The sequence below is a fragment of the Cavia porcellus genome, unplaced genomic scaffold (assembly GCF_034190915.1).
Source record: "Cavia porcellus strain 051 isolate PalLab524CR breed Dunkin Hartley unplaced genomic scaffold, mCavPor4.1 scaffold_24, whole genome shotgun sequence".
In the NCBI taxonomy this organism is placed as follows: Eukaryota; Metazoa; Chordata; class Mammalia; order Rodentia; family Caviidae; genus Cavia; species Cavia porcellus.
Window position 1 is genome coordinate 11,119,287 of NW_026947507.1, and position 19,914 is coordinate 11,139,200.

The 19,914-nt window shown below is 42.2% G+C and overlaps 1 protein-coding gene across 8 annotated transcripts in view; it reads left to right on the plus strand.

The window, feature by feature from the left end:
- Positions 1-479: 479 nt before the first annotated feature.
- The window catches only part of Fat1 (FAT atypical cadherin 1), a 117,272-nt gene continuing 97,837 nt past the window's right edge, over positions 480-19,914 (plus strand). For 7 of the 8 annotated variants that reach the window (XR_010042555.1, XR_010042556.1, XM_063234629.1 and 4 more), the window contains exons 1-2: positions 3,188-3,350; positions 14,166-17,451. Coding sequence is in view for 6 of the 8 variants with exons in the window: in XM_063234629.1 (XP_063090699.1) it covers positions 14,184-17,451 (3,268 nt within the window). In the remaining 2 variants the exon portion in view is untranslated. Of the gene's footprint in view, positions 789-3,187; positions 3,351-14,165; positions 17,452-19,914 lie in introns of those variants that run through there. The other variant, XM_063234630.1, reaches the window with a different exon arrangement.

Here is a 19,914-nt window from a genome sequence, read left to right on the forward strand (position 1 = left end):
GTTGGAGGACTACAAAGTCCAAGTCGTCCAGTCCAGTCTGCAGAGACCGTTCAAGCTTCCGCCAGAGCAAAAGCCGGGCAGGCGCCGCGCCGCGCCGAGTTGTAGCCGCAGAAGAGGAAGAGCATCACCTGCAGTCGGCGGCCTGCGAAGCGCCACCCGGAGGGGGTTTGGGAGCCCGAGAGTGCGCGCCGCGGGCTTCGGGGCTGCTCGGGTGCTGGGGGTTAGGACGCCGCAGGGTGGCCAAGGGCGCACGGCTCACCGTGGGGACGGCTGCAGCCATCGGGCAGCTGCTGTACGCAAGCCCGCCGTAGCCTCGGCGCCTGCACCGCAACTGCCCGGGAGGCCGACCCAGCCGGAGAACCCCGTCCGCGGCGGGGCGCCGGGGCGAGGCGGGGCGCTGACGTCACCTCCCCTCCCCCAGCCTCTCCAAGGGGGAGGGCGGGAGCCACAGAGGCAGCCGTGCGCCGCAGCTCCCGGCCGCAACTCCTCAACTCGGCGGCTGGCTGCCTGGACATGTCCTGACAAACTTGGCTCTCCCGGCCCTCTCCCGGCCCTCGCTCGCTCTCCGGCAGCCTCCTTTCGGTGCTCAAGTTTACCCCTGTCGGGAGGACGCTCTGGAGATGCGGCCACCTGGGTCCCAGCAGTGCGGGCGGATCGCGCTCTGGTTGGGGATATGTTGAAGATCCGGAGGTGGCAAAGTTGGCACTTAAAACACGGCTGCTAACAACATCCCAACCGCGTGGGCTTCACCGGACTGCCAGGAGGACTGGAACGCGGAGCACCGAGAGGTGAGTTCTTTGTTCAGGGCATGTCTCGTGTTTTAAGTTTAAACGTAAATGAACTAACACGGGGTGCTCGATTCTGAGAGTGTAGGATGCATGTGCATCGTTTAGGGTCTCCACTCCGGACACCGCACACACCCTGGTTGTGCACCGCTAGGAAAGGAAAGATGTGTATGCAGAGCTTTCTGAATTCATAAAATACACGCAGAGCACTGTTCAAAAAACTTCAGAAGCGAGGCCGTCTGTGCATTATTTCAAATGTAACTTATTACAGAAATGGTGCCCAGGGAGGGCGCATCGGGGACCCCGTATCTGCAGTGGCGCAGCGCCCTCTAGGCCGGTCACCCGGCAAGGCGCGCTGCTGTAGGAGTCCACGCGGACGGCGAACTTGGACCTGCAGCGCGCTCGGAGGATGTGGGCGCAGGCAAGCTCGATTGCTGCCTCTGCAGCCTCTATGTACAACCCACCCGGTCCATTCTTTAAAGGATGTCCAAAAATCAGTTTGGGTGGACTGGATGCAGAGTCCTGGCTGCAGGAAAGGATTCTGTCTGGGAACGGTTTTTTTCCTTCCCACTAATTTCCTTGAGTCTCGGGGACAGAATTAGGGAGGGTCGACTATTTAAAGGACATATGTGCACATGTCTTTCTTTTGTGAGGAGGTAGTTAATGTTAGCCAAACAATACACCCTTGTTTCTTCTTGTAGGTAAAGGATCTTAGTATCATAGCACCAGAGCCTGGATCTGTGGCTCTCCATGTATCCTGTGGCGACGAAGTGCAACTTGTTTCAGGAATTTTTATTTTTCAGTGAGCTTGCAAAATAAGGATTCTCAAACAGACGTCTTAGTTCTAGTAAGCGCTAATACTTATTAATAAGTGGTAATTTTCTCCAGAAATTTTTGTGTGCCTTTTAGAAAATCCTGAGATTTTCCTGTTACTGACCGATAACTTTGTACTTTTTAGTGTTTTTTCGTTCATTTCCAAGCACTGCCCCAGGCCCCCCTCCCCCAGGCTTCCCGCCCCCCAAACCACTCGGCTGGCGTTCCCGTGTAGCCGGGTTTTGCTGAGATTTAGAATTTGGCACGGAGTGCAAACCCGTAGAGCTTGGAGATCCGGTCACTCACTTCCTAGGTGTTCGGTGTATGAAACTGACCTGTAACTCCAGGAGCACTTCGCGCAGTTGTATTTATGACCAAACCAGTGTTTGGATGATGGTGTATTTGCTGGGTGCGTGAATCTGTGTATATTCTAAACAGTTCTGCAAGGAGTATGTTGCTACGAATTGGCACACTCATTCTGCAGCCATTATGTTTTCTTCCCAGTTAATACCTGCTGGCCACTTTTTTTTTTTAATCACGAGTAAGTATATTAACTTTGAACCGCAGACACAGTCTTAGTCTTTCCCCTTTATCAGCTTCGCGATTCGTCCCGTACTCCCCTCCTCCCGTCCCCGGAAAATCACATCTCTTCGTCCTCACTGTTAAAATGTTCGAGCCCCAAAAGACCGCGAGGTCGTGTCTGCCGTTGTCTCCCGGCCGCGTCCCGCCGCCCTGGAGCCTGGCCTCGCCGGGGACTCGCAGACTGCGCGCTAAACGGAGTGCCTGGAGCGGTGCTTCCCTGTCTCCTTAGGGAATTTATAGTTGTTCAACTGGATTTTTCAGTTTGCGGCCCCCTGGGGCGGAGTTAAGGTTTTAGGAATTGCTTGAGGCTGCTCAGCTGCCTTTTGTCCCGCAGAGCAGAGCTGGGGGGTGGGGGACGTTGTCCTCGCCCCCGCGGGGAATCCGGAGGTTCTGGGGTTTTAAACTCTGCACAAAGAGATCGCGGAAGAAACATTTCCCTTACCATGCAACTTAGTGTAGATTTCAGGAGAAAGTAGATCGGCTCCAATTACATTCCTTTTGAGATCGGTAGTGTTTTATCCCCCAAGCAATTGCAGACCCAGAAGAGAGGCATTCAAATGCAGATTCAGTAATTTCCTGAAGGTTCTAAAAACTAACGGGATACGCAGGGAGCTTTTTCCTTAGTCTTCAGCTGACTTTTTCCCTTCCCCTAGAGCAAAGCTAATGTTTCCTCTTTCCTAGCAGGGAACATTCCATGTTAAATCCTTCCACCAGTGTGTGTGCTGGCCATAACTAACCCGCGGCCCCCATCCGTTCCTTGAAGTGTCGCAAGACCGCCCTGGGCGTTTGCTCGGAGCTGGCCTTGCAGGGACCAAGCTCTTGACCCCGGGCGGGGCGTCTCGGTCGCCCGGGCCCCGCGGGCTCTGGGTCCCTTCGCCGAGCGAAGTCGGCTGGAGTTTCCGCGCGGGAGGAACGAGCGCCGGCGCGGGAAGGCGTGGCCACGGGCGGAGGGATATTCCGGGCGCGGAGTGAGAGTGAGGCGCCCTCGAGCTCGCCGCACTTTGCAGGGCCGCCTTGCCGAGAAGTGAGCGGGCGGCGAGGTGGCCCAGACACCATGCAGACGTGCGGGCCCAGTGAGGTCCCCGGCAGATCCATGCCCCGCTCGGGGGCGCCCTGAGGTGGCGAGTGTGCGGGTGGAGAGCGCCGTGGAGACTTGGACCCAACTTTGCAGTAAGTTTGCTGGCAGTGAAGTTTGGCTTGAGGGAGCGCACTAAGGGCGCAGCGCCGAGTGGAGCTGCGGCCACCGGTGCGCGCCGGCGCCGGCTGTGTCTTCGAGGAACGCGCCACTCGGCGTCTCCGGTTTGCAGACCTGCGGCGCGGTGGGCTCCTTCCTTAGGCTCAGGACTCGGGCTCGTGCTGTTCCCGGGGTCCCCGGGAGTAGGTGGAGGGAGGCGCCCGGCTGGACGCTAGCGAGGACCCGGGTCCTTCCCACTTGGAAAGTTTAGTCTCGGCGCCAGCTCCGCGGCGGCCCGGGGAGGATGCGGGGGCGGGGGGGGGTCCTTGGCATCGTGAGCGGCGTGGTAATTACCGAGCGGCTACTGCGGAGAGCAGACTGAGGCCGGCGCCTGCCCGGGCTGGTTCCGGAGCCGCCGCCGGAGCCCCGCGGCCGAGGGAAGGACCGCTGCCCGAGCTCCGAGTCCCGCAGGTCCTGCGCTCGCTCCTCGCCGGCCCCGGGAGCGGGCCCGCCCGCTCCTGACTCCCTGACCTCGCTCTCAGGCTATGAGAGCCTTGCACATAGGTGAGGTGGAAGGAAGGCCAATCGGGAGAGTAGGAGCTTGGAAGTGGAGTCCTAGGATTCTTGTAGAGGTTCTGTGTTTTGAAGGGCAGTGTTCTGTGTCCTGAAGCAGTCAGTAGCCCCGAGGTTTCAGTGCGACTGGTTGAGTGCTGATTTGGAGAGGTGCGATCGGTACCTTTTTGCTGGGCTTACTGCTGGCAAGATGTGCTGTCAGTTGTTTGTGTGTTTTCTGTAGAAAAAGCTTTTAAGATTGTATTAGAAAAGGGATTCTGACTCTTGAATATTTCTTCTTAGGGTGCTCTCCTTTAGGAATCTGCCTTTCTCTTGTGTCCCCCCCCCCCCCGCCCCCTGCCATGTAATTTGCAGAGCTTTGGAAACAAGGGCATAATTGTATGTGTTAGAGTGAACTGAGATATTTTTATGCAGTTAATTTTTTAAAATTTTTGCCTGTATCTGAACTGTGGTTTCATTAAGTGACTTTTGTTAAGCAACTTCCTGATACCTGGTAAAAGAGGAGGAGGTTTTTTTATTTTCTCAAATTGAATATTTACGGTTTACTAGAATTGTAAAATATCTGAAAGGCATACTTTTTAAATTTTTTCAAAAGCAGGTTCCTAACGCCTCACATAGTCAGTTTTGGGTAATTTAGAAAGGTATTTACCTGTGTTAAAATTAAGCAATAGTTATGTACTTTTACAATGCTCTAGAAGAGTTTCAGTTACTCAGCTTTTCAATTGTTACAGGAACTCATGTAAAAGTGTTTCCTGTATATACAGTTTAATCTTGGTATTTGCTCTTGATTCTTAGGAGGACGGCTTTGATTTCACAATTAGAATTGTCTCTTTTTATATATTTAAGGTTGAAGATATAAGGATCCTTAAAAGATGTTACAGTTTTTAAAAGTAGAAATTGATGTGATTTAAATTATGCCAGATGTGCCATTTGGAAGGCTCAGTCTGCATTTTAAGTAGAAGTTTGGATCTGTGCACACATTTCTTTAAGAATTAACCTTGTATAGGAACTAGATTGTCACTGTGAAAGTTGTTGGCCACCTGTGTAGTGTGTTCATTTGTGTTTTTTTCAGTGAAGTGTCTTTATTGGGTTGTGATCATGTTAGTCGACCATTTAGATTCATGGTAAAAATGTGTATGTGAATTAATACCATTTTCACTGCCTGTTGCCCAGACTTTCTAGTATATGTCTTTTTTTTTTTTCCCTTTATTATGTTCTTGGTACTGGAGATCAAACTCACAGCCTTGTTGCTGGGCAAGTGCTGTGCCACTGAGCTAAATCGCTGGCCCTAGAATATATTCCTTCAAACTTAGCTTTTGAGCTTCCTATGAAATAGTCATTTCTTTGAATATTAGAAGTGGAAGAGATTTGTAGAGATTATCCTTTTATCACAACTACCATCCATTGTCCATTCATATTTGACTAGTTTTACACATAAATAAACCAAATTAATACAGTACTGTTGCCATTGAAAGCTGCCTAAGTGGCCTAATTTGCGGCCTAAAGGACCTAATTTAATTTAGTAACATGAAGTCATAAAAGTTCTGTGTATGTTTTAATTTTTATGAGTGGGAAATAGCAGGTGTGTGTGTGTGTGTGTGTGTGTGTGTGTGTGTGTGTGTGTTTCCAGAGTGGATGATAAAGCCAAATTCCAACTTTTGGTCTCAATTGCCTAATTGTCAAGTGTTAGCCTATCTGTAGACTCTGGAAAAGTTTTTAAACGGTTTTCTGTACATCATTTAATGTCAGAACAGAAGGTTGCCACTGTTACTCAGTTGAGAAAGGAGCGTTTCATGTTTAAAAAGTATTCAATTAGATGAAGAATTTGTATATTGTACATTTTCAAGTGTTTTAAAAGTACTTAACATGTTATAAAAATTACCTTTCGTTTACTGAAAGTCCTAGGTTTAAATATTGCCAAATTCTTGCTTAATTCCGAGCTTTTATTCTCTAGGTAAAAACAAGTCTATAAAGAAGTTTGATATCTTCTATAAGCCTCTTAGAACAATCCATCATTATTTAATCTTTATCCTTCATAAAATTGTAAAACATTGAGCCTTGAGCCGGCTATAGTGGCTTGCACCTTTAATCCCAGTACTTGGGAGGCTGAGGCAGGAGGATCCCTGTGAGTTCAAGGCCAGCCTGGGCTATGTAAGAAAGTTCAAGACTAGATGGGGCTACAAAGCAAGACCCCCATCTAAAACAAAACAAAACAAAACATTGAGCCTCAAGATAAGGTGTGCAATTCAGACACTCATCTGCCATCACTATAGCCAGCTTGGAAATATTTTCAGGTGGGTGATGACCACCATTTAGAAAAGAGCCACCAACAGGGCAGCCATCTGCACTGTTGTTACTGGCCCAGTGTTTGTGTCTGGCTTACCTATTAATTTGAAAGGGTAGAAGTGTTATTTTCTTATGTTAGCCTTCTGTGTCTCCTCTCCACTGTTCATTGTTGCCTTCCATTCTCTGTTCTTCATTCTTCCTTTGTCCATTCATTCATCCAACAGCTGTGGGTCTCTTGTGTGCCAACATGGGGCTCATTATGGTAGTGATGGTGAACAAATCAGATTTCCTGCTGTTGAGGAACTTAGAGTCCAGTGAGGGAAGGAATAAACACACAATCAGCATGGCAAGAGATCCATGAAGAGCAGGATAGTCCCCTCTGTGGGGTGTGGATAGGTGGATGAAGGATGGGATGAGTACTGAGGGAAGCCTGGATGGGGAAATAGGTCTAGGAGAAGAAATGGCACGTGCGAGTTGTAGATACCATGGTGTGGCTTTATGTGGTGGGGTGAGTGGAGACGAGGTGAGAGACTTAACTGTTCCGTATTATTTATAGGAAAAATACTGGTTAGTTTATTATCAGCATTTCTGTTTTTTCACTTGACTCGATTTACCTTTTTTCTTTGTCTACGTAGGGCATAGCAAAATCTTTGGAACTGATTTAAATTGGCTTATAGAGACATGGCAGATATTCTGTATAGGGAATGATTGATAAGCATGAGGAAAAGAAGGCAGCGTTGAAGAGAATAAGCTGTATGTGAGGTTAGAAAAATTACTTACGTTTGCTTTCTTTCAGAAATGATGATGGACGGATGTAGATGTTGTATTATTTGGAGCCCTAGCCACTGGGCAGTGTCATGGTGTCAAGAAAGCTTCTTGCAAGTCCGTGGAAAGTAAACCTTTTTGGTTTGAAATAGAGAATAAATATTTGAATTAGACTTGGGAAAGTATTATCAGAAATCTTTAAGGCTAAGAATATATTTAAATCAGCAGGCCAAGAGGCAGTACTGAGTATTTCAAACTGCAGTATGGATTAATATCACAAAGGAATTTGAATCAGGTGGGAGCCAGGAGATGAATCATAAGAAGAACTGCAAAAATCAAGTACTGTGCCTAAACCACGGTTTGTGTGAACTAGGTGGTAGGGAAATGGAAAGAGAACAATTGAGAAATTGAGAGAAAAAAATGACACATGTAAATAACTTTTAGAAATGGAAATTTAGCAGGCAGGAATAGAGGTCTTAGAAAACCTGTATGTGAGGAATGAGTTTAGAAGGAATATGTTAAGAGTGTAGGAGGCTGTATTTTAATCCAACCTTTAGTTCCTCAAAGAAGTGGAGCTCCCAAGCTTAAGTAACTTGGTTCAGTTCACAGGATTAATTAGTGAAAAGCTATAGTTAGGTCAGTTTTGTACTTCCCTTTCTTTTTCTAAAAGACAGGGTTTTGTTAAATTGTGCAGAGGAGCCTCAAATCAAGATCTTCCTGCCTCAGTCTTCTGGATTTTTCAGGTTACAGGCATGTGTCACCATGCCCAGCATAGATTTTATGTTCCTTTTTGTTTGATTTGTTCTGTTACAGACTTGGTAACTTGGGAGTCCAGTTATTTTGCAGTGGAAAATAGGTGAAAAGACAGTGGTCCAGGGAACATGGAGATTAGGACTTGGATTTGGGGTTTTTCCTGACTGAGTCTGAGATACATCTTTAAGGGTCATGACACATGCATGTGCAGGAATGGTTGGAATCAAATTTGTGATGACAAACTTTAAGGTGAAAGAGGGTGCTGTGTAGGAGGGTATTAAAGGGAATAAGGAAAGTGTCCTTTATGCTTTATATGTGATGTATTGCCTTCTTTCAGGCAGTCTTGACAGTACAAAGGCTGCAGGGGTGCCAGGGAGAGGGTTGAGTAGCATTGGATGTGACATTAGACAGGGAACATGGGGAAAAGTCATTTGGTTTGATGTTAGTTTGTGGTGCTGAAAGCTGCTTCGATTGCCAGGATAGAACTGAAGGATTTGTGGAGAGCAGTTGTGAGGGTGGCAGTGTTTCTAGACTTGTAAGTAAGTTAAGATGATGCTGAGAAATGTTTTTTTGAGAGACTTTTGCCAGTGTAAGAAAAAAGAAATAGGGTGTTAGTTTAAAGGAAATGCAGGTTTTAGAAAACTCTATTTTTAGATGGAGTGACTATGTGTTTGTAGACTCAGCAAATGATGGCAGTCATGAAGGGACTGTTGAAAATGTTTGAGTTCCAGAAATAATTTAGGGAGAAAAACTGCAGAAGAAGCAGGTTTACATGTACCGGGATGTCTATTTACAGGTAGGGTGGGTCCCCTCTCTTTTAGGGTGCAGGGACACTAGAGAATGAGTGACTTCCCCTTTCTTACTATCTATGGAACATCCGCACTCCTAATCCATTATTAAGTGAAACACCTCTGCTTACCCAAGCACATATGGAGCATAATTGGACCTATAATCAAACCTTCCTAATTTGGTAGTGGAAATGGCCAGAGTTAATTACTGACCATTCTTCCAAAACATTTCTATTATTTCCCTTTGCTGAGAAAAATACATTAGGTAAGATGGTCTTAAATCACAAGATTAGCTATTACTCCACGAGCTTCTCCCTGGACAGTTTGTCCTGGCATGTGCATGTGCTGGTTGGAAGGATGAGCGGCGGTACAGACAACCCTGTCTGTAGTTGGAAAGAGAGGGGAAGAAAAGAGTGGCACAGGGATGCCTTGCTCAGCTGAAGACTCAGGTGCAGCCCTTGTTTACCTGGGCGATTTTTATGTTGCAGTAGCACAGAACAGCTAGAAATAGTTGTCTGCGTAATACTGACAGTGTTTTATGGGTTCATCTAGCAAGTTAGATTTTATACCAAGGTTATGGAAAAACTAGGATGTCTATTTTGCTTTCAAAAGGACAAGAAAACCTTTAGAATGGTATTTTAGATTAAGTCATGTAAGCGCTGAAGTTTTAAAGTTGTAAGAAAGTCACATTTGTAGCTCTGCATTGACAGTAGCCCATTCTCAGAGGAAATTTAAATCAGTTGTTGGCCATTTGAAGGCAGTATTTACATTAAATATTGGCATTACCAGTCAGACTTACTTCAGTTTCAATCAAAAATATCAGCATATAAATGAAGTTACCAGAATAAGTGATACATGCCAAGCCATTAATGCTAAGCCTAAGACTGCCTTTCATTTTCTAGGTTCATAACTCCCACCCCATTTTTACTGAAAACCCTATTAAGATGAGGTACGAATTAGTATGCACCCAGAAAATAAGCAGGATCCATTCATTAATTTTTTGCTATGAGATCTGAAATGTTCTAAACTTTTTTGGAAACATGGATTGATTATAGCTAAGTAACAAATGGGCCTTTTAAGTGAAATACTATGTTTTTTTCATTTGTATTAAATGAGTTTTGGAAACCATTAGAATTTTAGTTAGTATACAAGTTTTTAAAAAGTTGCCTAGATTAGATATTCTTTTTTTTAAACCACTTTGTGAGGTTGTTTTTGAAAATGTGGGTGTCTGCCTTGTAGTTTGTAGAAATCTTTTAAAGAACATTTAAAATGACTAAGGAATAGGGACCCTTACACAGTGGTAGGGCAGGTGCTTAGCGTGCCTCAGGCCTTGACTTCAGTCTCCAGCACCCACAAAAAGGAAAGGACAACCTGATGGTAAGCTCCAACTCAGCAACAAATTAATTAAATTGTACATTATTGCTCATCTTAGAAAATGAGAGTATTGCTGGGGATATAGCTCAAACGCATAAGCGCCTGCCTTGCAAGCAAGTGGTCGTGAGTTTGATCCCGGTAAAAAGAAAATGAAAGTATTGACTGCAGTACAAACAAGGACAAAGAAACATGAAGTTCTTTAATATTTTTCTGTATTTTTATCTTATGTGGAACAAAAAGTTTAATAATGTTTCCCTAACGTGAAAAGGGCCAAAAGGGCTATATGTGGGTGTAAGAGTGATGACTTCTCAATAACAAACTTACTAATGTTTAACAGAATTATGTATTGTGTAAAGTTGTACCCCACCTGCTGTTTTTGAAGCATGTGAAACCCTTCTAGCTCTTAGGCTGTAGATCTGAATATGTGCTGTTATGTTCTCAGCAAGAGAGGCTGTGTTGGTTTTTGGAGATTGTACATTTACAGTAACTGAAACATTTTAGAAGAAAGCATAATAAAGAAACATGAAGATTTTAATGCCTTATTTTTGCCAAAAGTTATTTTTTCTACTGTATTTACAGATTTTTTAGAAATCTATACTAAAGATATTGAAGCTTTGGGCCTGAGGCTATTTTCCTTAAAGAACTAAGTAAACACTCTTTGTTTTCACATTGGAAAATGTATTTTAGAAATCCTAAATTACAATAATTTCAAGTAGTGTGATCATCTTCTAAATATCAAAGTATGGCCCTAGGCTAAAATGGTATTTGGAGTTTACTTTTCATAAGCGTAAATTCTAGGTCGTAACGTACTTTTTAATCTTTTTTTTTTGGTCTTTTTTGTTTTTATCAGTACCGGGGATCGAACTCATGGCTGCCTGCTTGCAAGGCAGGCGTTTATGCTGCTGAGCTAAATCCCAGCCCTGTAACATACTTTTTAGATGAAATGGTGTTAGTGCCCCACCCCACAGCTTTAGTGTTTGTTTTGTATAGAGTAACAGCCACAGTTGATCATGGCATTTTATAATGAAACAAGTTCATCATTCTTAGTTGTCTGATTGGAGGGTTATTACTATCTCACAAAATGTGGACTTTTCCTCATCAATGAACGCTTTAAATTATTTATTCTAATCACAGTGGTACTATGTTCTGTTAGTTAAGTTTACAGAATAAATTCTATTTTAAAAGTCCCCAGTTGTGATTGTGATCCAAAAAGTTTATTGCAGCCATGATAAATCCTGTGGTGAGTGGGTTGTAGAAAGTAAAAATGGGTAATTTGGGGTTCGTGTTGGCTGGCAGCAAGGGTATGTTGATTGGATTGAGTGGAATGTTTCGGGGAAAGGATAGTTGTGGTAATTGTATTCTTGGACATTTTGCCTTTAACTTTGGGTAATCTAAGGCTTTTTCCCCCCTTCTTTTAAAATCAGTAGTGGTAGGGGCAGCATAGTACCAGTCCATATTTATGGATCATTTCCAAGTTCAGAAGGTAGATTGCAAATTCTCTACAAGATTTATTTATCTTATGTGTCTTATCACACCACAGCTTTTGGTTTCCTTACTTATCTCAGTGGCTACTCTGTGTCCTTTGTTGAGTACTTTCCTTCTGCTGCTTAAATCTTGGGGAGCAACAAGATTTCATTCTTCATTTTCTTTTCTTTTATCCATGTTTGCCTTGTCAGAGTTCTCATTCAGTTTCATGATTTTCAATACCATCTGCCATGTTCTGACACTCTCCAGTCTATATCTCCACACTGGGCCCCTCCCAGTATCTGTCTGCCCGCTTGAAATCTTAATTTGGATAAACCAGTAGGCTTCGGGGTACTAGTCAGCTTTCTATTACTGTGACAAAATACCTGAGATAATCAGCCGAGAAGGAGAAAAGTTTGACTCGTGTTGGAGTTTTCCTTATATGGTTGATTGGTGCTGTAGCTTCCGGCCTGTGGTGGTGTAAGTACATGGAGGAGCTGACAGTGGAGGGTGTCCATTCACTTTGTGATGGGGAAGCAGAGGTTGGGTCCTGAGTAGCCCCTTCAAAGGCACATTCTCAATAACGTCCTCTCGCTCTAAGTAGCTACTGACTTTTAATGGTTTCACCACTTTTCAGAGTGCTGTAGGCAGGTGACCAAGCCTTTAATATATGGGCTTTCGGGGACACTTCCAAATCACAGCAGTTTCCAACTTAACTTTATTGCAGAGTCCTCTGATTGGACTATCTCCAGCTTTTGCTCTTACTGCTCTGCATTGCCTGGACACGAGTGATTCTTCTTCACTTTGAGTTAGATGGTGTCATTTCCCCTGTTAATCTTGGGTTTTTCATTTATAGTAAAGTGATGAATAGTAGTGTCTCCTTCAACATAATACAGTTTTCTCAAACAAAAGACAGTGCTTATTTAACATCATGAAATGTTCTTTAAAGCTTTTTCTTCACATGTGTGGTTTATTTCTACTTAATGTTTTGGGATTGAGCTCTTTCTTTGCTTTTACTCATATTTAATTCTACATACCTAGAGTAATGCTGGTTGATAGCAGATTCTTGCTTCTGTTAGGTTGAATGGAACTTCCCAATTTTGTTAGCATCACTAGATCATTTTATAATACACATATTTTTATGACTATTAGAACTGTTGCCCAAATTGAGATAGCTCTAGTTTGGGGAAAATATTTTCTGATTTTGTGTAAGTGGAGATCATTTCCCTAGAGGCCAGAGATGTAGTTTCCTGCTGCTGAGAAGGCATGATAGCTAAGAACAAGTCAGGGGGCCCAGCTTGAACGTGAATCAGTGTCAGTTATGCTTTTAATTGCTTTCCCCTCATTCGTGTTTCTAATGAAATGACTAACAACTCAAGTTCAAAGTAGCTGAGTTAAGATACTGTCAGTTAATGCTACCGTACTAACGTCTACACCGCTGAGAAACCAGCCTTCCGGTCTGCTGTGTCCTTCACCTGTGATAGCATTCACATTTGTGAATATTAATTTGAGAGTTACCTTACAAGGGTACCATTCTGTCCTCTTGATGCTGCTGGGGCTTTTGTGAAGCTGCGGTGATTTATAAGACACATCGATTAGTGTGGTACAGAACAGGGGCCTGAAAATTAATGGTCCCAGTGGACTTGACCTGCCCCCTACTTGTCAGATACCCTTTCTGCAGCTTTCCTCTTTCCTTCCGAAGTCAACCTCTGACCTCTTGGAGTCCTGTCACCTTGCTGTGTTGATTTGACCCCTTACATGTGTTAGCTCTGGTGACCACAGCTTTTGTGTCTACCTTGTCTTTTGCTAGGATCTCCTGAGTGACAGATGGTCAAGGTTTTAAAGATAGTAGATAGATATGGATGCTAGTGGTTGTTGACATTAGTGGTGTGATAAAATATTGATGCTTTAGGTAAGATTTCCTTCTCTGGCTTAGAAAGGCAAATTTTGGATACCAAACCACAGACTTGTGGTTTTCATATTATAAACTGACTTTTTTTGTGTGCTTATTTTACTATTTTAGACATTCCACATCAAAATTGATAATGATTATTTTAATACCTATAAATAGTTACATAGTGTTAAATGATAGAGTAGGCCCTTGTTTTGTGTAGGGATATAGGGAGGGAGCATAAACTTTTTTTCTTTTTTTTGAGATAAGGTCTTGCTTTTGTAGGTCAGGAGGTTATGTAGAACATCCAATAATTCCTCTTGCCTCAACCTCCTGTGTGCTGGGATTACAGGTGTGTGCCACTATGGGAGGCCAAGTTAATTATTTTTATAAAGGAATTATGCATTTGCAGGATACATTTTGAAGTGAGATTACAAACTCATGATGCAAGGTCATATACAACTATTGTTGAGGAAATTTCTTCCTTAATTAGAAGCTTTATATGCTCACAATATAGTATGTTGAGAAGCACTTGAACATTTAATTCATTATGTATAAGTAAATGTAAGCAGCATTCACTTACCTACCTTTTAAGTAATTGCTTATATTTGCTTTGAAGATTTAAGTATAAGAATAAAATTTAGGTTCAGTTGGCAGACTTTCATTTAATGAATCAGATATGAAAAATAGGGATTTTTCATTCAAAAAATTACTGTGAAGCTTATTAATTTTACCCAGTACTAAGAGTATTTGATATTCATATTCGAAAAGCAGGGAAGGGAACCCCAAACCATTGTATTTGTTTATATTCCATGTAGATAGAAAATATTTTATTGAATTGTCAGATTTAGAATTATACTTACTAACTTGTTTTGTTTCCCCAAAGTAATAATTGCTATTTCTTTCTTCTATTTTAGGTTTCTGAGATTTAAGCAATGGGGAGACATCTAGCCTTGCTTCTGCTTCTCCTCCTCCTCCTCCAACACTTTGGAGACAGCGATGGAAGCCAAAGACTTGAACAGACTCCGTCTATCCAGTTTACACATTTCCAGTACAATGTCACTGTGCACGAGAACTCTGCCGCCAAGACCTATGTTGGGCATCCTGTAAAGATGGGTATTTACATTACAGATCCATTGTGGGAATTAAGGTACAAAATTGTCTCAGGAGACAATGAAAACCTATTCAAAGCTGAAGAGTACATTCTTGGAGACTTTTGCTTTCTAAGAATAAGGACCAAAGGAGGAAATACCGCTATTCTCAATAGAGAAGTGAAAGACCATTACACACTGATAGTCAAAGCAGTTGAGAAAAACACTAATGCTGAAGCACGGACAAAGGTCAGGGTGCAAGTGTTGGATACAAATGACTTGAGACCGTTATTCTCACCCACCTCATACAGTGTTTCCTTACCTGAAAACACAGCTATAAGGACCAGTATTGCAAAAGTCAGTGCCACAGATGCAGACATAGGAACTAACGGAGAATTTTACTACAGTTTTAAAGACCGAACTGACATGTTTGCTATTCACCCAACCAGTGGTGCAGTAGTTTTAACTGGTAGACTTGATTACATGGAGACCCAGCTCTATGAGCTAGAAATCCTTGCAGTGGACCGTGGAATGAAATTGTATGGTAGCAGCGGCATCAGCAGCTTGGCCAAGCTAACGGTTCACGTGGAACAGGCCAATGAATGCGCTCCTGTGATAACAGCAGTGACATTGTCACCATCAGAACTGGATAGAGACCCAACATATGCAATTGTGACCGTGGATGACTGTGATCAGGGTGCCAATGGGGAAATAGCTTCCCTGAGCATTGTGGCAGGTGACCTTCTTCAACAGTTTAGAACAGTAAGGTCCTTTCCAGGGAGTAAAGAGTATAAACTCAAAGCCATTAGTAGTATCGACTGGGATAGTCATCCTTTTGGCTATAATCTAACGCTACAGGCTAAAGATAAGGGAACTCCTCCCCAGTTTTCTTCAGTAAAAGTAATTCATGTGACTTCTCCACAGTTCAGAGTTGGGCCAGTCAAGTTTGAAAAGGATGTTTACAGGGCAGAAATAAGTGAATTTGCTCCTCCCAATACACCTGTGGTCATGATAAAAGCCATTCCCAGTTACTCCCATTTGAGGTATGTTTTTAAAAGTACACCTGGAAAAGCTAAATTCAGTATAAATCCCAACACTGGGCTCATTTCCATTTTAGAACCAATTAAAAGACAGCAGGTGTCTCATTTTGAATTTGAAGTAACTACGGGTGACCGAAAAGCCTCCACCAAAGTCTTGGTTAAAGTCTTAAGTGCAAATAGCAATCCCCCCGAGTTTACGCAGACAGCATACAGAGCATCTTTTGATGAGAATGCACTCATTGGTACTACTGTGTTGAGAGTGAGTGCTGTGGACCCTGATGATGGTGAGAATGGGTATGTGACTTACAGTATTGCAAATGTAAATCCTGTGCCATTTGTGATCAACCATTTCACTGGTGCTGTGAGCACTTCAGAAAATTTGGACTATGAACTGATGCCTCGAGTTTATACTCTAAGGATTCGTGCGTCAGACTGGGGCTTGCCGTACCGCCGAGAAGTTGAAGTCCTTGCGACAGTTACTCTCAATAACTTGAATGACAACACACCTTTGTTTGAGAAGATAAACTGTGAAGGAACAGTTCCCAGAGATCTAAGTGTGGGGGAGCAGATAACTACCGTTTCTGCTATTGATGCGGATGAACTTCAGTTGGTGCGGTATCAGATTGAAGCTGGAAATGAATTAGATTTGTTTGACTTAAACCCCAGCTCTGGAGTTTTGTCATTAAAGCAGTCACTAGTGGATGGCTTAGGTGCAAAGGTGTCTTTTCACAGTCTGAGAATTACAGCCACAGATGGAGAGAATTTTGCCGTACCTTTATATATCAACATAACTGTGGCCGCCAGTCGCAAGCCAGTAAACTTGCAATGTGAAGAGACTGGGGTTGCCAAAATGCTGGCAGAGAAACTCTTGCAGGCAAATAAATTACACAGTCAGGGGGAGGTCGAGGATATTTTCTTTGATTCCCACTCTGTCAATGCTCATGCCCCACAGTTTAGAAATACTCTTCCAGGAGGTATCGAAGTAAAGGAAAACCAACCGGTGGGTTCCAATGTAATTTTTATGAATGCTACTGACCTTGACTCTGGCTTCAATGGAAAACTTGTCTATGCTATATCTGGAGGAAATGAGGATAGTTGCTTCATTATTGACATGGAAACAGGAATGCTAAAAATTTTATCTCCACTTGATCGAGAAACAACAGACAAATACACCCTGAATATGACTGTGTATGACCTCGGTATTCCACAGAAGGCAGCTTGGCGTCTTCTAGATATCGTCATTCTGGATGCCAATGATAATCCACCTGAATTTCTACAGGAGAGCTATTTTGTTGAAGTGAGCGAAGACAAAGAAATAAACAGTGAAATCATCCAGGTTGAAGCCACTGATAAAGACCTAGGGTCCAATGGACACGTGACATACTCTATTCTGACAGATACAGATAAGTTTTCCATCGACAGCATCACTGGGGTTGTTAAAGTTGTTCACCCTTTGGATCGTGAAGTACAGCATGTGCATTACTTAAAGATTGAAGCCAGGGATCAAGCCAAGGAAGAACTCCAGTTGTTTTCTACTGTGCTTTTGAAAGTATCACTAGAAGATGTTAATGACAACCCACCCAAGTTTATTCCTCCTAACTACCGGGTGAAAGTTCGTGAAGATCTGCCAGAAGGAACCATAATCATGTGGTTAGAAGCCTATGATCCTGATGTAGGTCAGTCTAGCCAAGTGAGATACAGCCTTTTGGACCACGGAGAAGGAAACTTTGATGTGGATAAACTCAGTGGAGCAGTCAGGATCGTACAGCAGTTGGACTTTGAAAGGAAGCAAGTGTATAATCTCACAGTGAGGGCCAAAGACAAAGGGAAGCCAGTTTCTCTATCTTCCACATGTTATGTGGAAGTTGAGGTGGTTGATGTGAACGAGAACTTACATACACCCGTGTTTTCCAGCTTTGTGGAAAAGGGTATAGTGAAAGAAGATGTCCCTATTGGTTCATCAGTAATGACAGTGTCAGCTCGTGACGAAGACACAGGAAGAGATGGGGAGATCCGATATTCTATTAGAGATGGTTCTGGTGTTGGTGTTTTCAAGATAGATGAAGAAACAGGTAAGTCTGTTTGTATTACTCTTGTTTTTGATACCCCCCAACTTTTTGGTTTTACATCTGCCTTATGATAGTTTGTCAGTTCCCAGTTGATCTCATGTAGGGTTCAGTATAGAAATGTATGCGTATTTTGTTGTATTGCTGCATACATGTATGTATGTTTATGTGCAGTAAACCATGTCGATGAACCCAGAGGAGCCCTGATGATTACGTGAACATAAAATGACGGAAAGAATATTGACCCTTTCACCAGTGATGCTCATTACTAAGTTTGTATCATCAAAAATATCATTGTGATTTTGTGGTAACTTTGAGAAGCCCCTTTGGGGTTTTTCAAGTCAATATGTTTGCAGATGCACACTGACTACAGTCAGCAGCACCATGCCATCCACAGGTTATTGCACACCTGAAAATTGTTCAATTCAGAGAAGGCTGTATGCTGAAACTTGTATTATGTGATCTGCTTCACCTGGAACCTCCCTCAGGTTTTGTTTGAGAGGTATGTGGAAGCTTCGTGGAATAATGAATGAAAATACCTCGTTTAGAATCCTGGTTCTTGCAGTTAGCTCATTGTCTTGGACAAGTGAAATATTTTTTCGAACCTTTTCATCTATAAAATGGATACACTCAAAATAACTACAAGATTCTTGTGAAGATGCAATGAATAAAATAGAAAAGCTCCTACTATGTGTTACTTTTTTTTATTATTTTTTGGAAGTGGTAGCAATACTTTATTGTTACTGTTTCATCTAGAATCAAGTTCTAAAACTGGGGTCTCCAAGATCTCCTATTGATGTGGGTGTGTAGGCATCACACTTTTGCGTACGTTACTCTGGTTGCGTAGACATTGTCATTGTCCCTGATGGAGTGAGTGAGCCTTCTAGGGTAGGGTTTTTTTTTTTTTTTCTTTTTTCTCTTTATTTAGGATCAGTTTTAGCTTATACATTTTCTGTCATCAAAGCCTTGCAAAAAGTGCCTGGCATATAGAAGCTAGTCAATAACTGTTAATAGAAAATGAAGAAATTAATGCATATTTTGGCTTTAAATGTTCTGCCTTCTGAATGTGAAATTTGAAATAGAAGAAAACTGAATAATCACAGTGCTTAAAAAGTAATAGGTGGACTTCAGTGCATTCGCTAATTTCATTGATATTTCATTTATAAATGTATTCACTGTAAAAGGGAACTTGCATGTTACATTAAAGTTTTATCTATTTGGTAATGCCACACATCCACAAAAACCTCCAACATTCTTTAGTCAACACTCATCAAAGTATTTATACTGACATCTGAAGGCCTATAGCACTGGAATAGTGTAACTTGTGATAGAAGTAGTTATTTTGGAGGTTATGGTTTTTTGTTTTGCTTTTATTAATTCAAGGAATTCTTTGTCTAATTTATTATATACCACTAACAAGTATTAGATACAGGAAATCTACAGATTGTATAACTTAAGATTTTTGTAGTTTGATTGAAAAGAAAGTAAAATAAGCAGTGGTTTTTGACAGTTACCCATCTGAAAAGTAGAGTTCTATTTTTCTCATGCTACGAATATAAATTAGAATTTTCAAGGATTATGTCAATATAGAAAAATATCCAAAGGTTCCGAAGTGAAGTTGAAACTATGATTTTATAAATTTTCTAAGAGTAGTATTTTCTACTTTTTTGTTTCCAAAGTAGATTTTAAAACCTGCAAAAAAAAGAGAAACTATTACAAGTTAAAGTTGAGTCAGAAAATAGAACCCAAATGTTAATTTCCCTAGTCTTTGTGACTTAAATTATATGAACCCTGCCTTTGACTTTATTGTTACTTTATAAAGAATCATTTGGAAAGTACTATTTTTCACTTACAGACTTAAGGAATTGGGTTATTCTTGTTACCAAGAAAAAAAGCAAAAGAAGGAAACAGTCAACCAAATAAGGCAGTGACCTGAAATAGCTCCATGATAGTTTTCAGAGCTAAAAGGCAATGCCAGACTTTCCCAGTGGTAATTTAGGGAGGAGGAGGAGCAGGTGGCAGAATTATGGGTAGTATGATTGGTAACTGTATAAAAGACTGTTATGCATTCGTGTAAATAATGATATTTAAATATCAGAGAAACTGGAAATTTCTTGGTCAGGTATTCTGTGGTCCTTGCATTACAGAGCAAAATACTCAGTGTATGGTAGATTAGGGTTTATTTGCTTTTTGAAGTCAAATAAGTGATACAGTAATATTCACACATTGGACTGGGAAACTTTAATATTTTGGGCAGTAAAGTTATCAGACAGTTATTTTAGAGAGTCTCGAACAGGATGGTTGGTAATGATAGCATTCTTTCAAGGAAGAAAAGAAAAAGTGTGTTATGCAGTAGAAAAGAACACTATTATTCAGCAATTTGAAGCTTTCAGTTTTTAAGATCTTTTCTTTAAATCTATTTAAACCTAAAGTATCCCCCTGAAAAATAGCTTTTTTAATATAAATTCT